This window comes from Fulmarus glacialis, unplaced genomic scaffold (assembly GCF_000690835.1).
Source record: "Fulmarus glacialis isolate BGI_N327 unplaced genomic scaffold, ASM69083v1 scaffold7455, whole genome shotgun sequence".
Taxonomy (NCBI): domain Eukaryota; kingdom Metazoa; phylum Chordata; class Aves; order Procellariiformes; family Procellariidae; genus Fulmarus; species Fulmarus glacialis.
This window is the reverse complement of record NW_009212263.1, coordinates 7,867-31,410: the sequence shown is the minus strand read 5'-3', so window position 1 is coordinate 31,410 and position 23,544 is coordinate 7,867. Positions and strand designations below refer to the sequence as shown.

General features: G+C 44.6%; 1 protein-coding gene across 1 annotated transcript in view; it reads right to left on the bottom strand.

Moving 5' to 3' along the window:
* Positions 1-21,554, bottom strand: part of LOC104072453 (alpha-2-macroglobulin-like) — a gene marked incomplete at its 3' end in the record, with an annotated part of 30,888 nt that extends 9,334 nt beyond the window's left edge. The window contains exons 1-17 of the mRNA XM_009577812.1: positions 21,353-21,554; positions 16,038-16,221; positions 15,037-15,193; positions 14,424-14,476; positions 13,695-13,715; positions 10,641-10,809; positions 8,628-8,712; positions 7,775-7,898; positions 6,946-7,060; positions 6,713-6,822; positions 5,670-5,831; positions 5,165-5,392; positions 3,410-3,473; positions 2,035-2,177; positions 1,523-1,672; positions 1,131-1,301; positions 308-407 (exon numbers count right to left, since the gene is read on the bottom strand). Of these exons, the coding sequence (XP_009576107.1) occupies positions 308-407; positions 1,131-1,301; positions 1,523-1,672; positions 2,035-2,177; positions 3,410-3,473; positions 5,165-5,392; positions 5,670-5,831; positions 6,713-6,822; positions 6,946-7,060; positions 7,775-7,898; positions 8,628-8,712; positions 10,641-10,809; positions 13,695-13,715; positions 14,424-14,476; positions 15,037-15,193; positions 16,038-16,221; positions 21,353-21,441 (2,125 nt within the window). The remainder of the gene's footprint in view (positions 1-307; positions 408-1,130; positions 1,302-1,522; positions 1,673-2,034; positions 2,178-3,409; positions 3,474-5,164; positions 5,393-5,669; positions 5,832-6,712; positions 6,823-6,945; positions 7,061-7,774; positions 7,899-8,627; positions 8,713-10,640; positions 10,810-13,694; positions 13,716-14,423; positions 14,477-15,036; positions 15,194-16,037; positions 16,222-21,352) is intronic.
* Between the last annotated feature and the right edge of the window lie 1,990 nt (positions 21,555-23,544).

Sequence of the window (23,544 nt, the reverse complement as noted above, 5' to 3'; positions counted from 1 at the left end):
ATGTAGGCAGACTGTCTTGGTGCCTACAGGATCCCTGCTGTAGGGGCTGGCACAGGAGTCACCGAGCACACACAGTTCTAGCCAGGCACATCTGTCTAGCTGGGGATAAGCAGGCAGAGGTGTATCAGTTTCATATTTCAGGACTGAGGCCAGAAAGGAGTGATCCTGAATTAGGTCAGTGTTATCTGACAAGAGAATCTGGTCTGCCTGGTATAATTAATATTCAAATAAGTAGAGGGAAAGAAAGAAGCAGGGTGGTAGATTTTAGGTAGTTGTGTGGGAGGTAAAAGGGAGCACGTATTCTTACTAGGGCTACTGTAACTCCTTTCCATCATGTGTCCTGCGTAATGCTGGCAGATTTCAGGCTTATGGATCTTGCTGCTAGTGAAGACTTTTAAGCCCAATTCCTAGTAAAAAAAGAGAAAGAAGAGCAAAAAAAAATTTCAAACACAGTTTTGAAAATAAACTATTTTTAGTACATCAAGAATAGATGTACTTATGTCTGGTATTGATCAGAATTACAAAGGTCTGTATATAAGTGCTAGTTAGACTGGTTCAACCCAGATGTTGAGGCTTTATGATGTTGTACTCATCTTAAGGCTAAATGTTGGCATGATCAGATGGAAAGCTAAGGCCGCAGATCTACCTTGGGGACTTCTGCCTGGGTGAAAATGACATGTGTGAAAAGCATTAGATTGAGGGTACCCAAAAAGTCTTGTACAGGACTCTCTAGATGGGTATAGGTGTTTTTGTGGGTTATCAAAGTAACTGGTACTTTGTTAAACACCTATCATCTACACCAGATAGAGAGAGAACATACACAACTGTGGAAGAGTTTCTAATATTATGGTACCAGGGGTCACCTCTCAGGACTGTTTCCTTACTTGAGCCCATTCACAGGTATCTCTACTAGCAATGAGGAGACCCTTCAAAGTTTTAATGGTTCAGAGAAGCACTCAGGTACCAATGATGGGCTACACAGATGCAGGGCCTGGGCCTGGTTATTGTCCTGCATACAAAAGTTAGCAAGCTCAAAGCAAAGTTCACTAAAACACTCTTCAGGACAGGGGAGGAGAGGAGACTGTATTCCAAAAAGGAATAAGAAATTAAAACAAAAGGCTGGAGCTTACTTTGAGAATGTCATAGGCATCACCTTCGCCGTCAGGAGAAATGGGTATGTAGACAAATCCATTTAATAATATGTTGTCAAGTGACACACAAGGGTTTACGTTGTCTTCTTCCAGGTAGTAGTCCTTGAAACTATAACCCCGGATTTCCTTCAGTGGGAGAAGATCATACACCTGGGGAAATGCAAACAACCAGGGAAAAGTGTGGCAGGTCAGCACTTATAGGGACACGGACACTACTTAACACTTCTTTGTTAAAAGCCAGCTTCTAAAAAACAAATGTAGTAAATGCAGCTATAAAAATACATGGCCCCATGTCCATAGTGGTGTTAATTGTAGTTGAAGAACTGGTTCATTCTTGTGCTTGCTCATTACCAGAAATAACCAAGACTTACAGAGCTGGGAGAGAGCTCATCTTCAGGCTTCATGAGGAGAACGCTCTTGTCCACAGCACGGAGGGCACACAGGGACCTTGGTGAGGTATGGAGTTGCAGGCGTGTCTTGGAGGCAGGAAGACCTTCCTTGGGTACAAAACTCAGTCTGACCTGCAACCCCAAAAGGAAGTTAAAGCAGCCACTTTTCCAGACTCTGTTACATGCTATTATATTGAAGCATCTAGCCTTGTGAACTGAGCTCCGCTAGTGCCTTGCAGCTCTTCTAATATATATTCAGCTTTGACCAATGTAATTAATAATGACCAGTGATTCTCTTCCCTGTTCTGTCTTGCTCCACTTTTTATAGTTATGGCTTTATAACTTATTCTGGAGTTTCAGTCACTAATCCTCAGTCAACATCTGGTCAGATCATTTCATGAACCCATTGTGAATTCTGCCTCCATTCTGGAACTGATAACTGAAATACTGGCATGAGACAAACATGGGTTGCATAAACCCTGACTTATACTCACTTTATTGGGAAGGCAACTTTCAACGTGGAAATCTGCTGAACTGGCGATGACTTCCCCGCTGGGTGAAGTGGTATACACAAGCATCCGTGCCAGAGGAGCAATTGCCGCCTCAACAGGGAAGGTCAACTGAAATGTCCCGTAAGCTAACAGAGAGAAAAAAGGCTAAGCAACATACAAGAAGTTCCAGTATATGCATTTGCCTTCCCCAGATAAAAAAGACAAGTTCACTCATGCTGAACATTTTTTGTTAGCAGGGGCAGGAATACTGATACATGACTGAAGTTTATGGCTGTTGCTGAAGACACCTGCATTCAAACAGTGAACATGTAATAGCCAAATGAGATGAGTTTGGTGGGCCTCAACATGCCTTCTAGATTCTCCCCAGTTAACATCTGGCATAATTTCTTGATGTTCCCAACCCCTTTCTTCCTCAAGCTCCAAGATCTTCTGCAGTCTACAAAAATAGATGAGGGAAAAAACGTAGAAATAAGGGGCTGTTGTGATGGGTGGCAGCAGTCAAGGTTGCAGAGTGGTTGAAAGAATAACTTTGCAAAGTTACTGCTAAGCAAGCATTTAGCTGGAACACCAAACTATTGCTCCAACCACAGTGGAAAATGCCCTTCTATGTTAAAAGACTCTTCCTAGCTGGTCCTGAGCTTCATGTCACAATCTGGACAAAGGTGATAGAACATCTCTTGTTATGAGCCAGGGTGTTAGTTTAGTCACTACTACTAGACAGGATGCAGAACTTTCTGTGAACATGCAGCACGCAAGATCTTTTACTTCCATATACTCTTTATACCCACTGCAGTGCAATTCCTTCTCATAGACTTCCAAAATGCCTCCCTGGTCTCATTGTTGAAAGACTTTTAGAGATGTATCATAGCCAGTCTCAGTTACTGAAATGTGTAATCCTTGGACATTTATATGAATAAAATTAAATGTATTGGTTAGAATGTAAGTATGTGTGTGTTTGCATGCTCATAAGGGAGAAAAAAGTGAAGGAAGATGAGAGAAAGAAAGGGACACATGTTCTTCTTCCTGCTCACTGTACATGTGAGTCTCACAACACTGGTAAGAATCCACAATCTGAATAGGGTAGAGTGGTCAGCAGAAAGTGTTGGTTTGAGGAAAAAATGACCAAAACATTATGCATATTTTTTGTTGAATTTTCTAAAATTTTCTGGTCAAAAAAATAGCACCTGACAGAACTCAGAAAAAACAAAACTAACCCAACCCACTTTATTTAAAAAGATTTAATTTTGCAAATGCATTTCAATTCAAACATTAAATGTTTGAATTGAAATAATTTCTTTACAGCCCCCCTGCCCCCAAATTATCATCAGTGATGCTAAAAATGCATAGTTCTGCTTACCACCTCCAGGATTCACAGTCAGATCATGGGTGTCTGCTAATATAATGCCTCCCTTGGCCATCACCTGTGTGACAGAGAAACCTTCCTGTAATTGTTGCTACCAGTGTTGAAGGGAAGGAGAATGAACGTTCACTGGGTTAACTGTAGAGTGTGAGTGTGGATAGCACTGCCGATTGTGAGCAAAACAAAGAAGATACTAAGCAAGTGCCAGACTGGAATTTACTGTGTCTTTGGAGACAGAAATGTTCACTCCTAGGAGGACCAATGTTTCCTCATTGGTCAGATCTGGCTTCCCTTTTGTACATATTGTATATATAGGTCAGGTTCAAATGCACTTTGCCTCTGAGCACACATAAGTTTGGGGGTCATACGCACATTTCTAACAATTTGGAACAGACTGATGATCAAAAGTTCTCCTCACTCCACTCTCAGTTGCATTGTGAAACAGTCTGGAGAAAAATTTAATCAGGATTAGTTTCATAACTCGCACAGAGTTGGAATAGAAGCGCACAGGCTGTAAATAAGAAGAGCTTGAATAAGGTACCTGAAGACAGGCAGTAAGCAACAGCCTGAATGCTAGCTGTAATTTCCTCATTTCTAGAAAAAGTTTCCTTTTTCACAACCAAAACCACCTTTTACACAATTATTTTCCACATAGGGTATCTATTCCATAGCACCATATTTTAATTTCAAGATGTGGGATCCACACGTATAAAAATGTAAGTTCTCGCACTGTTTGGTTACCTGCTGTATGTATATACTTAAGACCAGCTTTCCCAGGCTAGCAGGATAAACAGGAATCTTGTGCTTCAATTTATTTTTAGCAGTCTTGAAAATAAGCACATGGACCTCTCTACCTCAGGTTTCTATTCTCTTTTTTGTAATCTCAGTCTAAGTCCCCCCAATGTTCTGTATAATCCATCAGAACAGGAGTGTCTTCTGTTCTACTGATTTCTTCTAGCTCTCCAAGGCTACTCTCATCTCTTCTGCTAGCGTCACTAAATGGGAAAACCAGAAAAATATATTTAGGGGGAAAGAAGTTTTATTTGAATATTCATCTGATTCTTCCTGTTCTCCCAAGCAAAACTGATAGATCATTGTTCAGTCACAGTTGAATTAGTCTCTCTTCTCTGCCCCCCAAAATGAATTAATTCACGGTTCTTAATGCCAGCATGTTATAGTCTGTTCCAGTTACTCTGGTATCCCAAACTTTCCATCATTGCCTGGTATGCGACCTAAGCTCTAAGCTTATTGGGCTTTTCTGGTGCTGTAGTTAGAGATGGTGCTTTAGTTTCAGTGGTCAGATGACTACCAAAGGACAAAACTGAGCAGGAGACTGCTTTCCTCCTCATATTTCATCTTCTTGTCGTAGGATGCTGGTTTCTGAACTGTGACCATACGTGAACCAGAATTTGGAATGGGGGAAACTGGGAGTGGAGTATTATGAAATGAGAGTCTTGGACGGCTGCACTCAAGACAATGATCTCGCCATCAACATTTTATCTCTCTTCTGTTCTTAATGAAACATGTACACCATACCCATATCTGCACACAGAAGACAACATGAGAAACATTACAGAAATATGTTTAAATCCCACTGCCACAGGCCACACTTTCAGTTTCAAACTCTCTCTATCATTACTGACAAAGGACTCACCATATAGCAGTGCTGTGGTTGCTCATCATGGAAAGTAGCTATATGTGTCACAGTGCTCTCTGTGGCCATAGGTTAAAGTAACCATAAATAATTCTTACCAAATAGTAAATGACAATTTTCTTCTGCTCTCCTATGGCCTCTGGTGTGAAGATATAGTGCACCTGGATCTCCGTGGGGGATCCACAACTTAATGTCTCAGGCTTTGGCTCAATTTTGAGGAAACTCTTACTGGGGGAGTAAAACCGACTTATTCTACGCATGGCATGCTCATATGAAGGTGTGATCCAGTCGCTGTCATAACAGTTCAGCTCAGGTTTATGATCAGCCTAATAAAGAAGAATAAAAAGTTCACAGCTGACCAAAACCAGGTAACAAGTCACATGAACGTCCGCAGAAACACTCAGGGTATCTTCTATATTTCCCACTCTTAGAAGAAGGTAGAAAACATGCACAGGAGACACAAAGAAGAGAGGTGACCTGCCAAGAAACTTGCTTTATCTTCCGATTGGCAGAAAGACTGATAACCCATGGATAGATATTTCCCCTGCTGATCAGAAAGACAGAGGCTTACCCCAGTCCCTCTGCCGTGTCTCTGCCACTCACTTGGATTTCCAGGGAGGCTTGCGTGAAGGTGGTAGTGTTTATAGAAAACCAGGATTGTCCCTGCTCATCTGTAGTGTAATTCCCTTTGTATCTGTCTCCATCCACAGAAATCATGATGGTTTCATTGGCAATTGGAGCATCAGTGCCATCTACCAGCTTCACCTAACAGAGCAGAAACAAACTTCAGGTTTTAGACTAGAAACAGAAAACAATTCCCAAGTCTTAAAGCCTCTTCCCCTTTTTCCTCCTTGCTAGGCGGGATGTTTCTTACGGAGAAGAACAAAAGATGTAAATGTGGAAATGTGTGGGGTGAGTCCTGAGTGGACTGAGGCAGCAACTGAGAAAATTCTCAGCAAAACAATCTGATCGGCCCAGGAAAATTATCTGTCAGAGCCCTAAGTTCCTCAGTAGGTTTTAATTCCCCTGGCCAGCTTCGTATGGGACCTCCAGCACATATCATCTGCCTCTTGGTTCAGGAACTCTAAGTTCAGGCTTGTGCCTTGCCCCAGTCCTTGACTAAAGCTACATCAGATGTAGACCTACACCCAGCTCTTTCTCCTGCTGTTCCCATCTGGTTAACTGGACTTCCTTGGTTGAGCTCAGCCCTGACTCATCACTTCACATTGTCTGGTGATTGCTGCACTGTTGGTGAAACCTGTTACTGTCACCACCCCTGCTCTGCTCTGTCTGGTTGTGTACTGTGGGACTGTGCCCTTGTTGATGAGGTCACTACACCTACCTGTGTTGTGGTCACCCTTTGCACCTGGATAACGTTCCTTTGTGGAATAGCCCACACTTGCTGCTCCCTGATGTTATTCTCATGTGTCAGAACAACAGGCTTTCTATTCTGTACTGGGCTGACTGCCAGGAGGTTCAGGTCCGTGTGTCTGTTAGAGTGCCCCAACTGACAGTAATTCGTCTGCCTGTGCAAAGGCAGAGGAAGGTGGACCATGTCAACTGCACACTGCTATTCCATCTGATGGGATTGTGCACTTGTGAGTTTGCTATGCCATTCATTGTCCACGGTCTCAGAAGTTCCTTACCCTCCCAAAGAGTGGGATCCCTGGTCTGTACTGAGAGTCCAGCAGGTCAAAGCTGATTTTGCTCATGGTGGATGTGATTCCACAGGAGCCTGTTCCAGTCATCTCTATTCCTGAGAGAGAGCACAGTAAAGAGGGATTATTAATGAATGGCAGCATTTCTAGACATGTCACTCCACTTTCCTCATCTTTGCCAGGCCCTCCTGTTATGGCCACCATCTCCATGCGATACATACCTGTGCCATCTTCTGTGATCTTGCCTTGTACCTCGATACTCATCTCATATCCCCGACGCTGGAGCTGAAATATCTTGGTCCTTACTATACCAGAAACACACCCATGAGCGTCTGCCTAAGCAGGGAATTGGAGAGAAAATTGGAATTCTGTGAACAAATTTTGTGCCTTGTGGGACAGGAATAGATACCCCAAACCCAACATGCTTAACTTCTGTCGCGAAATCCCAGCCTTATGTTCTAGACCAGAACTTGTTTACAGCTGTTTCCTACTGTTTCATCGACACATTTTCTGTGATCTGTGAGGTACTTGACACTCAGTTCTCCAAGGCACGCACTGGTTTTCTTGTTAACTCCCTCCTACCTTAGTTCTGTTTTCCTTCTCGTTTCTTCTGTTGACTTCACTTTTCCTTGTTGCCCTTTCTCCTTTTTCCTGTGTTTGATCCATATACAATACCACCTTCTTGTTTTCTCCTTATCTTCTTTGCTCTTTGCTCCCTGCCAGTCCCTCCCACAGTCACAAAATTCTTTCACAGATTCTTTTCTCAGTTTGGGGATCAATAGCTGGGACCTCACAGCTGCTAACTGGAGATTCGTCACTAGTTTCAATGGGGTCAGGATTTCAGCTGTGGGGTTTTCTTCATCAGTTCTGTTTCCGGTTTAATGATCCACCTCTTAAGAATGCCTTCCTCTGACAACATCTGCTTTTCCCTGGACAGAGTGCGATCTTTGATGTCCTACTATCTCCCAACAGTCACAGATTTGGCCTCCTTTAGACAACATTGCCCATTACCCATAAGAAAGACCCCTACATTTTAATCTTGGGACTTACCTGCCTAGTGAATTCTTCACACACAGCTTCTGCTTCTTTTCCGTAACAATTTGAAGCAGAATGGGAAAATTTCCGGCACACTTGGACATTCACCAAACCGGGAACAGGTTTCCCATAGGTGTATCTATAATCACAAAGTGTTAAACAATATATTAGATGATGAGACAATCAGTCAGAGAGTCACACTCAGACACATCTCCTTAAAGACCTCTGTGGATGACTTCCTAATATTTCTTCTTAAAGGCTGACTAATCTGATATTTTAATGATTCTAGTGATTACATTTCCATCATTTCCATGGTGACATTCTTCCATCATCCATTAGAATCTGTTCTAGGCGGGAGGTCTCTGCCGGAATGCAGTAAAAGATTGTCTGTAAAAAATTATTTCAGCTGGGCGTATCCTTGTATCACAAACTGTCGAGGGTTCAATGAAGAAGTAGAAAGGCAATGAGGGGCTCAGGAGGAGCAATTTATGAGTTAAAAATGAGAACACTGGGTTTGCACCACCTGTTTAAGTGATGTCTGATCTGACATCTCTGAGTATTTGGGGGTTCAGGATTGGCAGAGAAGCTCTAACTGAAGAAATGTAAAGACAGAAAGAGAAAATGTACAGTAAACAGGGAGGAGAGAGCTGCAGATTGGTTTGGCATCATCTTTTAAGGAACATAGAGAAGACCCTTCACTTTGACTGTTCAGGCCAAGTAGCAGGCTCAGGTTTGATAGGGTGGAGCAAGCCTGCACTAGATGTCTGGGAAAAGTATGAAAAGCCTTCCCCAGTTCTTCTTTCGGTCCTTAGCAGAAAGGAGGCGTGAAGGATAAGCGAGAGAGATTTATTCCAGCTCTGTGACTTACAGACCGCAGACGGACACTGGAAGCTCCGTGTCCTTAATAGTGATCATCTTGGGCAGCTTCACCAGGACCTCATACTTGGGCAGCACTAGATGGGAGAGAGAAAGTCTGATATGAGAAGAGTGAAGGAGAGCTGTGCACTACACAGCAACCCAAACACAGAGCCAGGATCTTCTTAATACGAACCATCACCTCTCTGTGGTCTGCAGTACAGCTCTGCTACCCCTTCCCTTTTCTCAGCCTTCACTACCATTTTGGGTTTAAAGGGAATTTAAGGAGGATTGTAGCCCTTACCTTCCCTCATCTGCAGCACGTGCTCATGTGATCCCATTGACACCAGACAGCAGTGTAGACCCCTTATATATGCACATTCAGAAGGACACACTGGTCCTGTGTGTTGTGTTCCATGTTTCACAATACAAAATTTGCAACTAAGACTTGGAGTAGCACATTCACCACCTGTGTCATTTACCACAATGAAATGGCTCGAATCATTGATTCTCTCTGTCTGTTTCTCACTGTTTTGGAGATCCCAAGCTACTGTTAGGCTCAGTAAAATGTAGCATGTGAAACTGTCCTGCATGTCCAGACAGGTCTAGGGAATCTAGCCACAGACTCTCAGGTCTATATTTTCAAGTGGACGAGGCAGCAACAAGGCCTGATATAAAGCGTGGCAAGTAAAAGACATATTTTGCTCCTGAGTATTAAGTTACATCTCTCTTCCCATATTGCAGCCTGCAACCCTAAGCCCCCAACTACTCAAGCCCAGGACTGGACTGAAGGATGTAATGGCCTGCTTCCAGGCGGTGCACCTGAGGTTTTTTTCACAGCGCAAAGAAATAAGAGCAGGGAGGGTGCACACCCAGAGCCAGGAACTGGAAGGCAATCCTGGGTTATACAGTTTAGACATAAATTTGCCTCTAGGATGGGAGGCAAACTCATTGTTTCAACCCCAGGGCACATTTCCTCAAAAGGCTGCAAGAGACTTAGCAACAGGGGAGATTCATGAGAATAAGACTAAAGAAAAAATAAAAGAAAAACGAGTTTAGTGTGAGGCTAAGAAAGGGACATACATCTTTGATTTTGGAGGATGTTCAGAATGATCTTTGAGGGAGGAGGCACAGTCTATCACCATGGCAGGCCGAAGCCTATAACCTGGTTTCTGTTCAGATGATTCACCATGTTCATACTAGCCACCATGCCTGACTTTGATCCAAATAAGCCAGCTCCCATGGACTCCAGTGACAATCTTCTTTGGGTCTGCACCCTGCGTATTCCAGAAACAGCAGGTTCTGAGCAACGCGCTGGGTCATTTGGGCTCCACGTACAGTTGGGGGGAGCCCTGGAGTGCGGAGCAGAGGCCAAGCAGCCTCCTCAAACGCACACAGCCTAGCCAGACCTGAGAAGTTTTATTTCAGAACTGGGGGTTAGAGTGCTCCCTGGGGCAGCACATTTCTCCTTACTCAGTCTCTACTACCAGGGTGTTTGCATCTGCTTGTAACATTTGTGGAGTGTTCTTCTTCAGACTGAAGTTTTCTACCAAACATATTTTCTGAGCTTTTGCAGAAACAATGAAGAACAGGAAAAAGAGAGAAGACTACAAGTAGAGAAATGGAACTGATGCAGATGATGAGAGAAAGGCAAAATAGGGTCACCAAAATATTGTCATCTCTTACTCTGTATCTAGTGCTACGTGCAACAAGCTGCTGGACGGAAAAGCGACTACAACAAAATCAGCTGAAATTGGTGCCACAAGACATGCACAGGAAGCCTGTCAGACCCTGTACTCCCAAGAGCCCTATGAGCAACTACAAGCTCAGGCAGGTTGCAGAGATGCCATAAAGTCAGCATTGCCTCTGATACTCAGCACTTTCTGGGCCAGCCCCTCTGAATCCCATTGCCTATGTATTCAGTCCCCCCCTTCTCCATGCCATTCCCAGGAAATCCCAAATCGAGAGGTCACAGTAAAAGGCATTGCTGTCAACCCCACTTGCAGCCCATACCTCCTCTCCTTACCGTATTCCTCCACGCTGAAGGAGTGCTCTACATGGGATGAGAAGCTCTTCTGCACGACAATTTTGTAGGAGCCTTGGATGGGGTCAGAGGTGAGGGGGAAGGAGAGCTGCGTAAGGCCGGTCTCTAGTTCCACCCCTTGCCATTGGTACACACGGTTCCTCTGGGGGTCCTGCAGGTGAGGATAACTCAAGGTCACAGGACAGTACAGGAGGCTCCCAGGGACAGAGCAGTCGAGTGCCCAGTATATATACATCCTGGATGGGAAATGCCTAGCTGTAATTATTCAATAATCTGTGAGGATCTGTGAGCACTTACCTATCAATTCTGCATAACTAGCATGCAAGAAAGCTTTTTAAACCTGGAGGTCCTATGTTGTCTCCCTCTCAGCTCTACCTGCATGGTAACGAAGGATGGGGCCAGGAAGCTGGGAGGGACAGACTGGCAAGGTAACAAGACAAAGAGATGGATGGCAGGAGTAAGTGGAGCACAGGGAGAAAGGAGAGAAGTTTCAGTCTCCTTCACTTGCTATACAGCCTGCTAAAAGCTTTTTTTCCATGCCTGGAATAGAGACTGTCTGAGTACCAGTGCATAATCTGCTGAGGAATGAGACACCTGATCTCAGTCTATGGGACTGAGAAATGTACACGGGTAAGAATCCAAAGCTTGTGATAGGGTCAGGGAGTGGGGACAGGAACAGAGGAAAGTATATCCCACATATGTGCATCCAGCTGAGAGCTCTCCCTCTTGTCTCTCCCCGTTCCTAATGCTGGAGCTGAAGTCTCATCACTACTACAGCGGAGTATTGCTCATTGTGAACTGACTGTCAGTAGGCTGTGCTCCAAATTCATCAGCTCAGCCCCAAATTTCATGTAGAAGTCACTGAACCAACGCAGTGGTGCTGCATAGTTTGACATACCCTTTCCAGGCTCCTTAGCAGGATGGTTAATGTTTAGAGTCTTTCATGTTCTGCCTGCTCTTTGCATTGTACCTTGGCTGTCACCAAAAGTCTATTTACTCTAGAGAGGTATGTGACTCAAGGTATGCGACTGTGTGCATTTACTTCACTGAGATTTTATCTCAGGGCTTAGGGAAAAGGGGATGTGAACGGCATCTCCCAGTTGGAGGTCACCAGTCAGGGGGCAGAAGAGGGGGCCTTCTTCCCAAGAAGCATGCTGGGAGGAAGGCATGGTAAGTAAAACACGTCCCACGGCTCTGACCAAATCCTCTTCATCACCTGCTGAAAAGCTCACCACTTATTGTGAGGGACACCACCGGCTTCCTTGGAAGAGGAATTCAAGAAAATGTTTACAGCTGGGCTTGTGAACTTGTTGCCATTTCTGTGATGTATTTATAGGGAAGGCCTGAAAGTCAGTTTGTTTGTTTTTCCTCAGAAAGGTTTTTTTTTTAAAATGACAGAAGCAATAGTCAGGATAATAGTTCAGAAATAATATGCTCATACTGACTTCTGCCTTTGTGGCTGACTATGATCAATTAGTGACATTAAGGGTGTGGACTGATGAACATTTATTTCCTTAGCACTGCTGACTTTAAGCTGTCACCTTTCTTCACTCCTGCCACCCTTTCCGTTGGGCCAGTCCAAATTTCATGCAAGCATGTGGTAAACTGCACTGGCAGATCTGATCTGGCCAAAAAAAATACCCTAGAGAAAAATGGTGAATTTGCTGCCAGATGAGTTTCCCACTCTACAAGTCTGCCTTGTAGACATCTGGAAAGCCAAACAAAGGGCAGCGCTGGACTGAGAAGGGAGAGGTGATGGTGGACAAGGCTTACATAAACTGGCTTAAAAAGCATGGACAAACACCATCCCTCACAGACTGGAGCTGAAAACACAGGATGGCCTTCCTAGTGATTTAAAATTGAAGCCTTTCATGGTACTGACACAAAACAAGGTTATGAAATAATTCAGCTTGTTAGGCAAAGGCATATGGGATTTCTGAAGGCAGTGGATACGATTTATTTCTTCTTGCTCCTTTCATGAAAGTCCTGTACTCAGTCAAGTATCATCGCATTGAAGGGGAAGGGACCTGTTCTACAACCCCATGGGAGAGCCTCAGCAGAAGGTAGTTCTGAGATGCTCTCCTCCACCTGCTATCCCACACCACACACTCTCTTACTCTTCTTTCTCCAAATATTCATAGACCATCAGTGGCCCACCAGCTCTGCAGCTCTGTCCTGGAAGTTTGCTGAGGGGAAGAGAGAGTGACAGCACTCTGACAGGAGGGTAGAAAAGAGGAGCATAGCCTGTTTCTGGCCCACCTTCTGCCTCCCCTGTGTGGCAACACCCCCAGCTCTAGAGAGAGACAGTGCAGAATGGAGACAGCAACCCCAAGCAGCAAGGAGCAATGACAGGACTGACTACATAGGACCCATAATCACGCAAACCAACTTAAGATTTGTGCACGATAATTTCAGCACTGTTTGTGCTGCTATCATGGCTTCAGGGTCCATCGCTGGGTCCTTCCCATCAATTTTCCACTAGAAGATGGCCCAGATAATAATTGTAAATTCTGGTTTCTCAGCTGAAAAAGTGAGCACTTGAATCATTGACAGAAACATCCCTCCTACTAACTTTTGTCTGTCATTGAAGTTCAACCATTTAAAAAAAACCAAACAAAAAGGGCATGCTTGGGAAGATAGGGGACATCTACTTACATAATTTTGTTTCTTTAGTTTTGCTAGTTTGTTTAACGCAGTTCTGTGGTTTCAACCACACTTGGCAGACAGAAAATCTTAGTTCTGCTTGGGAAGAGGAATAAGCCATTCCGGTATGACCTCTAGGCAAGTGTAATTCTGTTCACAGCATGGCTTGCACTGATTAACTATTTTGTTCCTACAGCACATTCCCCAATCAAAGAACCATTGTCGGAACTTACTTTGATGCCCAACTACTCAGCCTTCCTTTACACAAAGGAAAAAGGTCATGCTACCATGTTTTTTCCCTTGTACCTCTGCCTGAAAACACCGCTGCTGGAGACTACTACCTCTGTGCCTGCACATTCTGCTGAAACAATAGACTTGTAGTTATCCACTCACCTGAACATAGACAAATGGAAACTGTGGAGAAAGAACAAAGGAAAATCAGCATTAGAAATATTAGTCACATATGGATGGAAGTAATTTCCAGATTTGGACTGAAGGGCAGAAGAACAACCGTCTAAGAAGTCCTTTGGGTTCTTCCTTTTCTGTACTTGCTCTATTTCCTTAGTTCTTGATGGTTAAAGGAATCTCTTCTATAATATTTTAGAGCCCCAACTTTTTGTCTTACCACAGTATGAAAATGTGATGAAATTAGAGTTTTCAAAGAATTTGTCTGTGTGAGGAACTGATTGCCAAAAGCTTAATGGTGGACTTACATCTCTCACCAGTTCCTTAAAACCAAGTCCTTGTCATGCTGCTCTCTCTGCCTCTAAGCGCGTGGTTGCACCCACTGCCAGAAACATCTGCACATCTGTCACTTTCAATGGAAACTTGTCCCACCCATTTTTCAGTAATGAGATCCCTGCCTACATGCTTAGCCACATACAATCCTTTGCAAATCTGGTTTTAAACACCTATATCCCTTTGAAAAAGGGGATATGTTTCTCAGTCAATAGAGACAGGTGGAGTGTGTCCCAGGACAGGATATGGAATGGGTCAAGGATGGTGTGAGTAAGAAAGGATCATATGCTTTAAAGGCTGTCTTCAGTGGTTCTGGATGATGACAGTAATGATGTTAATTGGGAATTAAGCCTCCTGGTTAACAACAAAGAATTATGGCTCTACCTTCTCATTCAGCGGGTAGAAGTCTTTGTCCAGAGAGACGATCCGAAACAGAACTGAAGGGTGTAACGGAAAAGAAGGAAATTCCACTGTTAAATTTGTAGCTATTACCAGGAAATGCCAGGGTTTCAATAATTTATAACTCAGATTCATTCCATGGATCAACAGGCTCTGAATTGAGATCTCTAAATTATGGAAGCAATTACTTCAGGCTCTTTCTCTTGCAGATGGTGAAAGGCAGATAAATTTAGAAGGATAATCAGGTCTTGGCTGAACTGAATTGTCCCTTGTGAATGCCTGTCCTGCTTTGTTGATTCAGGTGCAGCCAAGGGAGACTATGCTTTGAAGTCATCCCAGATTCATGCCTCTAGCTGAGGAGAATGAACTTGAGCCTGTGCCTACATCTGGCTGAGATGCTGTGCCTGGAGGATGGAGAGTAGGAATGATGAAGGTACTACATGCCCTAGAACTCAGCTGACAGAAATAAGATTTACTGAGCGTTTTAATTCCCCCCATGAAGATGTCTGAAAACTTTAATAAAAGTATGGGGCCTCTGGGGAATGAAGCCCGTAAGATTTTCTGCTGTCAGAGTCAACACCAACCCAATTCCCCATACCTGTCTGTCCGGGCTTGTAGATGGGTTTGTCTGTCTGGACGAAGACCAAGCTCTCAGAATTCTTGATCAGCACCGATTTGCGGCTCCTGAACTGTAGTGTCGCGCCCTTCACTGTCACAGTGAGAAATGCCACTGATGTGCTATTGGATTTTGGAAGCTAAGGAAAATGAAGAGGATAACTGCTTTACTGATTCACCCATTGCACTAAGCCTTTGAAGTATTAGCTAGGTCTGAAAGTTCCGTAAATGGACACCAAAGACTCAGTGCTGGAAGCAAGAGAAAAACATGATTTTCTGATATGAACTTGGAGGGCTTGTCTCCTCTGTCTCAAGAAAATCTTCGTTTTCCTTCAGGAAATGTTGCAATGATAGATCTTCTCAATTTCCTTGTGTTTCCTCTATGTTTTTTCTTCCTCTCCTTCCAATACTGGAAGCCTTTTCCCTTCCTTCATTTATACACTTTCCTTAGAGAGATATTGAATCTGATCTTGTTCCATCCTATGATTTATCAAAATGGAAATCAACCCAGATTCATTATTTAGGGGGTGGGACCCGTTGCTTAGATTACTCACCAACCAGGAAACAATCATGCATAGGCTCCAGAAGGAGACAAATGACCTTATGGACCTCATTGTCTTTAACCATTCCCCAGCTTCTACTGTTCTCATTCCATTTCGCTATTTTTCCTCTGAGGCTTACACAGATCAAACAAACATGGAGTATGTTCTGTCAGTCAAAGTTCTAGGATGAAGGATCGCAAAAGAGTTCTCTAAGCCCTGCATGCACAGAAATATCATGTGGGACACAGAATTTGATAATGGTGGAAAATTATTCCTCATGAGGCTACCACAGTCAATTTTCCACATCAAATTCATTTTTTGTTTGGCTTAGCTTAGAAGTCTCTGACTGCAACGTGTCTTATTTCTCATTTCTGGACTGTTTAGATCTACTGCGCCACATCAATAAACACAAAGGATCATTCCACAAGGATGAGATACTCACAGAGAAAGGGATGCAGGTGAACACGTCCTTCTCTGACACCACGTCATCAATCAAGCTCCTGTTTTCCCCCTGATACTCGAGTGTGGCACTCAGCGTCACGGACTCATTCAGGTGGGTCAGCTGAACACAGGCTTTCTCAGGAGAATCAGTGTGTATCAGAAAGGGCAGTAGCACCATATACTGCCTAGGAAGAGAGGGAAACAAGAATCAGAAGGATCAGAAATGTGAAACAGTTTTAAGGAAACAGTATTAAGTGAAAGGAAATTAACAAATCAGCACGCCTAATCCATTACTATCCCTGTGAATTGCAGTGCATATACACATGAGCATTCATTTTACTTTGGGTTTATACATATTAAACTGCCTAGCTAATTAGCCTAAAAGCAGGAAGATGCTTGAAGTGGAAGGAACAATTTCTATGCTAATAGAGTTCTTTACAAAGAACGTTTTGTTCGGCTTCGCAGCAGGGAGTAAGGACGGTGTGAAAGGTTCCAGGCTGTTAATTGATTTTTGTATAACCCACAATCTCCTATTGAGACTCAAAGGCATTAGCTAAAAAAGGTTGAAAATTCAGCAGTTTTAGGGTGGAAAAAACCACCCACTTGTCTGATTGCTCCTGTCTTTGCCTATCCAGGTTTCCAAATCCTTCTCATGCTGAGCAAAAATGTGAGTGCTTGCAGTTTGGGACCTTATTAAGATGAGCACACAAAGGGTTTCAGAGACTAGTGGTTTATTGCAACACAAGTGTACTTGCATCTTCGAAGAGCTTTTGACAAAGCTCACAAAAGACCCTTAAACTAAGCTGCCATCCCATAAAAGGGATCATTTTACTAATTTTTTACCAATAAATCAAATTATTAATTCTGACCTGGATTAATTGGTTGAAAGGACACAAAGGGTAGGAACCAGTGAAAATCTCCGGAGTCTGTGCTGGGATCCCTGTTGTTCAGTACACTTCTAAATGATCCAGGAAGTACAATTTTCTGGTAATTGTCCGGAGTAGGAAAATACCTAAAACTGACTTACATATTTGTGGAAAACTTTTGTCATATGGTGGGACTGCGCAGCAAAAATGACAAATGAACTGTTCATAAAAGGAAAATAATCAATAGAGGAAGAAAAAATTACCCCAACAGTACATATGCTATCGTGTATACGCTGTATCACTAAGTGGGGTATTACCACTTAGGCATGAGCGCTGTTGATCACTCTGGGAAAATTCTCATTCGACTGTAGGGAAGTGTTCAGAAAGGAATAGAGGACAAATCAGAACACGTGGTTTTGCGATTGTATAATTGCAAGGTACTTCCACATGTGATATACGGCATGCTGGTTGGCTCCCATTTAAAAAATGGATTTAGCAGAAAAGATTCAGTGGAAGATGGCAGAGATGATCTGAAATCTGGAATGATTTCCATAGGGGGAGCCACTACATAGATTAGGACTCTTCAGCCTGGAAAAAGGCATGACAGAAAGCTATAAAGTCATGATGTGCACAAAAGAAATTATGGTTTGTTCACCACCTGTGACGATGTGTGTACTAAACAACACCAGCTGAAAATATTAAGTAACTGGCTTAGAAAAAATACAAGGAAGCAGAAACTTTGTCACTAATGTACAAAATTAAACTGAGGAACTTAATGCTGCCAGATGCTGTAAAGTCAAAATGTTCAATTCTGATATGGCCAGCTTGTGGCTCTTGAGCCATCTGGTGCTCTCAAGCAGTCCAAGAAGGGCACATACAGCCAGGCTGCATCAGGTGATAGACAGTAGCCGACTGTCCTCTGGGTGAGGAGGACAAAAGGAGCCAGCAGGTGCCACTGATTTGGATAATTAGGCCTTACCTGCGTGTCCAGCCAAGTGCAGGCCCTTAAAAGAAGCTGTCGCTCCCCACCTGCCAGTAACTCTCCAAGGCATATGGTATCTGCCCTATGGCACCAGCTATATAAAATTTGGTATGAGGCTCATAAGGGCAAGAAGATCAGCTACTCCTGATACGAAGGTTATAAAAAATGTCCTGGGTAAATTTGTTGCCCAGAAATGGCTAGAAAGCATAGCGGCACAGGTGTAATCCCTGCCACAATAAGACCTTGAACCTCTGATATAAGCTCCATAAGGCTATAGCAGATGGGAAACTCATTTCCACAGTACTTGCCTTGCTCCTCTACTCTGTCGCTCAGCACCTACAACTGGCCACCAACACAGATAGAATACAGAGCTAATGTAGTCCTCTGGTCTGATGCTGGACCGTTTTTATGGACCTGGTATTTCTTTTTCCCTGTGCACATTCAAGCTATCCAGATGCAGCAGCAGGAGCTTCTGGTGGCAATGCAGTCTGCAGGGCATACTAACCACTGTATGCCTAGGAGGAAACATGTGGTCAGGACTGCTCATACCACTTTTCCGTGGGCCCTCTACCGGGGAAGGCTAACGTCCACCTTGCCAGATGGTGGCAGCCCTGGGGAGAGAGATAGCTGGGCCTGTCCAGAGCTACATTATTGCCTGGGCTCTGAGCTTTTAGGAAGTCCTAAAGCTACTGTGGAGGCAGTGGGACCCAGGCAGTACCTTCATTTCCCTTAACCCCAGGCAATGGGATAAAGTGTGGCGAGGAGCCAGCCAGCAACTCTGGTCAGTGCATGCTGCTGCAGAAGCAGTGAAAGGAGGGAGCTCCAGCCACCCAGGGAGTGACTTACAGCTTGTGACTATCTGCTTGCTCCGGCGCTCCCCTTCCTTCAGAGCCTTCTCACCACAGCTTCACCCCGTGCCTGCTTCCCCTAATCTCATTTTCCCTGCCCCCTGTCAGTGGCACTGGCAATCTGACTGTAGCATCCAGTCTACCGAAGGGACAGCGTGACCTAGTTCGTGGGGAATTTGGCCTCATTCCTCTTCCTGTTCAGTGTTCTGCTGAAATTTTGGCCAACGTGCAGAACTTTCCCCTACACCAGCTTCCCTGCCTTTGAAACAAGGATATGAAATACGCTGTTTATAGACCTCCCTTTAGCTGTTTTGGGATGTGTTGGTGGAAAGAGCTAGATGTATTAAAGTACTATGAGGGCTTTAAATAACTTGGGTCAGAAAGTCCATGTATAGACATTCCAGGACAAAAAGCACCTGGGCTGCCAAAAGAGACCTCAGCAGCCTCCTTGCATGCAATGAACTGTTCTGAAAACAGAGGCAGTGACTCCGGCAGAATCAGGCAACAAGGAGGGATAGGAGACCCTAGAGAAAGTGGCTGAGGCAAAAATGACGAGTTTATCTGTGTACAGCAGGTAATACGCTAGCTTAAGATGGACTAATGTCTGTGTATTGACTCTCAGCTACTTCCTGGAACAAACACCCAACCAAAGAAGCCAGTGAATTTCATCAGCTCCAGCAATCCAAATCCACACCTGCCAATTCATGTGCCATCATGACCTTGCATTTCTGACTATATGCAGTATATTCCCAAGCATGGACACTGCATTGTAAAGTAGCTAGCATGCACAGCGACATATCAGAATAGGAGAACGATACCTCCTATTGAATTCTTCCCGAACAGATCCAGAGCAAGAAAAAAAAAATCTCACTGTCAGTATCTTACAGAATCATAAAATTTTTGGTTGCAAGGGATCTCTGGATGTCTCAAGCCCAACTTCTCTCCTCGAACAGGACTGTTGCAAAGGACCCCATAGATGGAGTTTCCACCATCTCTCTAGGTCACCTGTTCCAGTGCTGCACTAACTTGGTGAAGAAGTTTTTTTTCTCATATATAGTCTGAACCTTAACTGTGTCTCCTGTGCTGCCAGCCATATCTGAAACAGAAATAACAGCAACTGCTGCTGCTCAAAGAAGCTATCTCCCTAGTTGTGCTGGGCACAGGAAGCAAGCTTTGGCTGGAAACTTCATTTTGTCTTCAACTCAAGGGTGGCTTCCTTTCTGTGTTGTACACAGCATCTGGTCTACCCTGCAGCACTTAAAACAGAACCACTACCCTCACACCTACCTAGCAATTCACTGCTCAGACTCCACTGACTCCCTGCTCCCCAACCGTTTACTGGGCTCCTATCTTCATTCGGTGGATTCCAACTACACCCCCCTCTCCCGCACCTCTCTCAGCCCTTTCTCCTTCTCCCCTCCCAAAATGGTGACCAGGTCAGGGATAAAGAGTAGCAGGTTGCTCACAGGAGGAGAGGCCTGAGCAGTACGGATTCATTCCCTTTCCCCGTGATCTTGGGCAGGGATGAATTAAGATTACTTAATTACTTAATTACATCAGATTACTGTAGGAAGACCAGAGAGCTCAGCCTGACCCCAAAGCAGACATGGCTGGCTGATCTGTCCCAGAAGCACCCAAAGAGGGCAGATGAATGGGAGGTTGATGGTACAGTGAGTCAAAGGTCTTTCAGTCTGGGCCGGTCACCAGTTCACCTCTGACCACACAGTGAGCGGCAGCAGTAGCACTGCACCTTCTGCCACGGCTGCTAGCACTGCTGCGGTGCTTGTGGGCATGAAACCTGTGTGGCAAGCATTACGAGACCCGCAGCGGTGAGAACTGCGCTTCTGCCAGCGCAGCAAGAGGCACAGCGTGTGACAGCAGCCAGGGTCTGAAGAGGGAGGCTGCTCCCATCCAGACTAGAGGCTCCAGAGCAGTCCTCTCTGGTAGGCGAGGCTGGCGTGGGGATGCCAGCCTCCAGTCTGCCCGTGCCATCCCAGGCTGCCCCCCCTCCTTGGGGACCTCAGGAGAGCGGGCCCTGCAGCCATGCTGCAGGCCTGCAGAGCCCTGGGGTGGATGCCCCAGGGGAGGGTGCCAGCGCCGGGCTCCCTGCCAGAGGAAGAGAATCTAGGTCACAGATCCTCTTTGGGAACAAGTACATCTGATGCTGCCAAGGGAAACAAACTGGCTTGAAAGAAACAGGAGAAAGGGGAGCAAACCGGCTTGAAAGCAACAGGAGAACGTGGAGAAATAACTCGGTGATTGAAACAAGCATACTACAGGAAAGGTAAGCACAAAACCCCAGGCAGCTGAAGGTTTCTAGGCAGGAATATGCTTAGGCAAAGATGTTGTGAGGATCCAGGGCTGGACTAGCAGGCAGCTGCAGGGCAGGATTATGGGCACTGGCAGAGCTGTGGGGGGTCCCAGGGCTGGACAACCAGGGGGCTGCAGGGTGGGAGTGGGGAGCACTGGCAGAGCTGTGCAGGAAGCTCAGGGCTTGGCTAGTAGTGGGATGCGGGGCAGCAGTGGAAGAAACTGGCACAGCGGATTGACAGAAAGGAAGAAAACTGAAGGAAAAAAGGAGAATTAAGACCTCCCTCCCCCCTCCACATGTGCAGCTTACGGTTCTGTGGTGGGAGAGGTATTTCCAGGAAGGAAGAAGAGGAGAAGGAGGAAGATGTTTGGTTTGATGAGCAGCCCGTCCTTCCCCATGGTGCAGAGCAGGTCGTGGTGAGTGAAGCAGACACCCAGCCTGGTCTGGTGCTGCTGTTTTCCTGCACCTTGTAATTCCCCTCCACTCTCTGCTGGGTCAGCCTCTTTATAACTGCTCTTTGTAAACAGCCCAGGGGCTGGAGGAGATAAGGGCTGGGGGCCAGGACCCGTCCGGAAATGGGGAGAGGCGGTAAGGAGGAGCTGGAACTGAGGGACAGTATTTGGCCAGAGACTTTCCAAGTGGGGGAAAGGTATTTATTGGATAGTGCTTATATTAGAAATCTTTGAATGATTCGAACCCTGCTTTTTTTTAACCCACCAGAAATCCACAGTGTTGGGGAAATGAACTATGTTCAACACAGGGTAATATTCCCTGTAGGCATCATCCAATCACAGCACTCTGATGTAGGGTACTGTGATCTTTTGAAGCCAAAAGCCAGGTTTATAGGTATTTTAAGAACAAAAGGAAACCCACAGACAGAAACATTGCCCAGAATACGTTACATTACGAATTAACATTAACAGAATACTGCAGTAGTTTGCTGACACAGTTGCTAACAGAGCTGCTAGGGGTTAGACAATTGATCTGTCAGGAATATAACCCAAAATGAGGTAGAGTACTGGTCTAGATAAGGAAATAAGTTCTGTCTCCACTGTGAATATGCACAAATATTACACAATGCCGTTGGGAGACATCCTTGCCTCCCCAGCATGGTGATCATCTTCCATCATTCAGTCTCACCTGGAGCGCAGATGTTCCAGGTGTTCCGGGTGGCTCCTCCTTCCCTTTGCCAGATTCAGATCTGTGCTGCTGTGAGTCATGCTTGTAACAAAACTCACTCAGAAATAGTGCTGCTTACTTGACTCGGTCTTCTGCAAACCTCTGGTTGTAGCAGCTTATACAGAAGTTGGATTTAGTAAGAAAAAAGTTTGCTAAATTCCAGCAGGTCATAGAACAGAAATATTCAGTCCAAACTACAAGCGTTCCCTGAGAAGCCTAACTAGGTGGGGTGTTTGCACCAGTCCACAGAAAACTGCAAAATTCCAGCTACAGGGCTGTCAGCATGCTCTCCAGTGCCTGTGAGTGAAAGGATTCGGTAACACTCTTTATAGAGATTCATGATCCCTGTGAAGATATCTGTTGTGCACAAATAACCCAGCAGAGAAAATGCTTCAGCACAAACCGCCTTGAATGTGTCTATGTGAAGCCACGTTAATGGCAGAGGTTCTCTGTTCTGTGCAAGGGAGCTTATTAGGTCACAACAGCACAGGCAATGCTCTTTGCCTGAAGATTAAGCTTTGAAAAAGAGTGAATGTTAAGACTGAACGTTAGCTATATAGTGTGTCTTGACTCTGATGTAGTAGCCAGAAAACTGCAGGGAAGAGCAGTGCAGAAATGTTTGGGGCTGAAAGGAAGTTTAAGAATGGTGTTAAAAAATCAGGCACAGTCTCTTGTGGAATAAAATTTAACACCTTTTATAAATCACAAAAGTTAGGAAAACAGTCAGGAGGCAGCCAGCATCTGCTGATGGGAAGTGTTGTATAAATGTCATATGGAGAAGGAATGAACACATACACAACCCAAAAGATTTAGCAGATTATCAGTTAGAGATGGAAATACTGATAATAAAGTGGTTGTGTAACTACCAAGTAATAGAAACCATACAGATCTTTCTCCAGAAATGCCCCCTATTGTCTGTCCTCTCACTCGCATCTTCGACTTCTCCAGTAAATAACTCGTGCAAAATAGCAGTTTTCAAAGCAATAGCGTGCTGGGCATTTGCTAGAAAACATGACTCATGCCAAGTTGCCTGTTGTCATTCAGGATGCTGTAAACTGAAACCAAAAAGAAATCCGAATGGACACATGCAAAGTACACTTTAAGGATGAGCATGTAAAACTAAAATTCATAGATCTACAGAGCCATCAAAACCAGCGACTCAATGGAGATCCTATTCACTATCGTCTTCTTCCTTCTACTAACCAATTTAACATCCACAAGGTATAAAATACCTGATTCTCAGTCCTCCAGGAACCACTTACCAGCTCTCTGACACCCTAATGCCCACTTTGCTCCACAAGCACTAACTGCCCTTTAGCTCA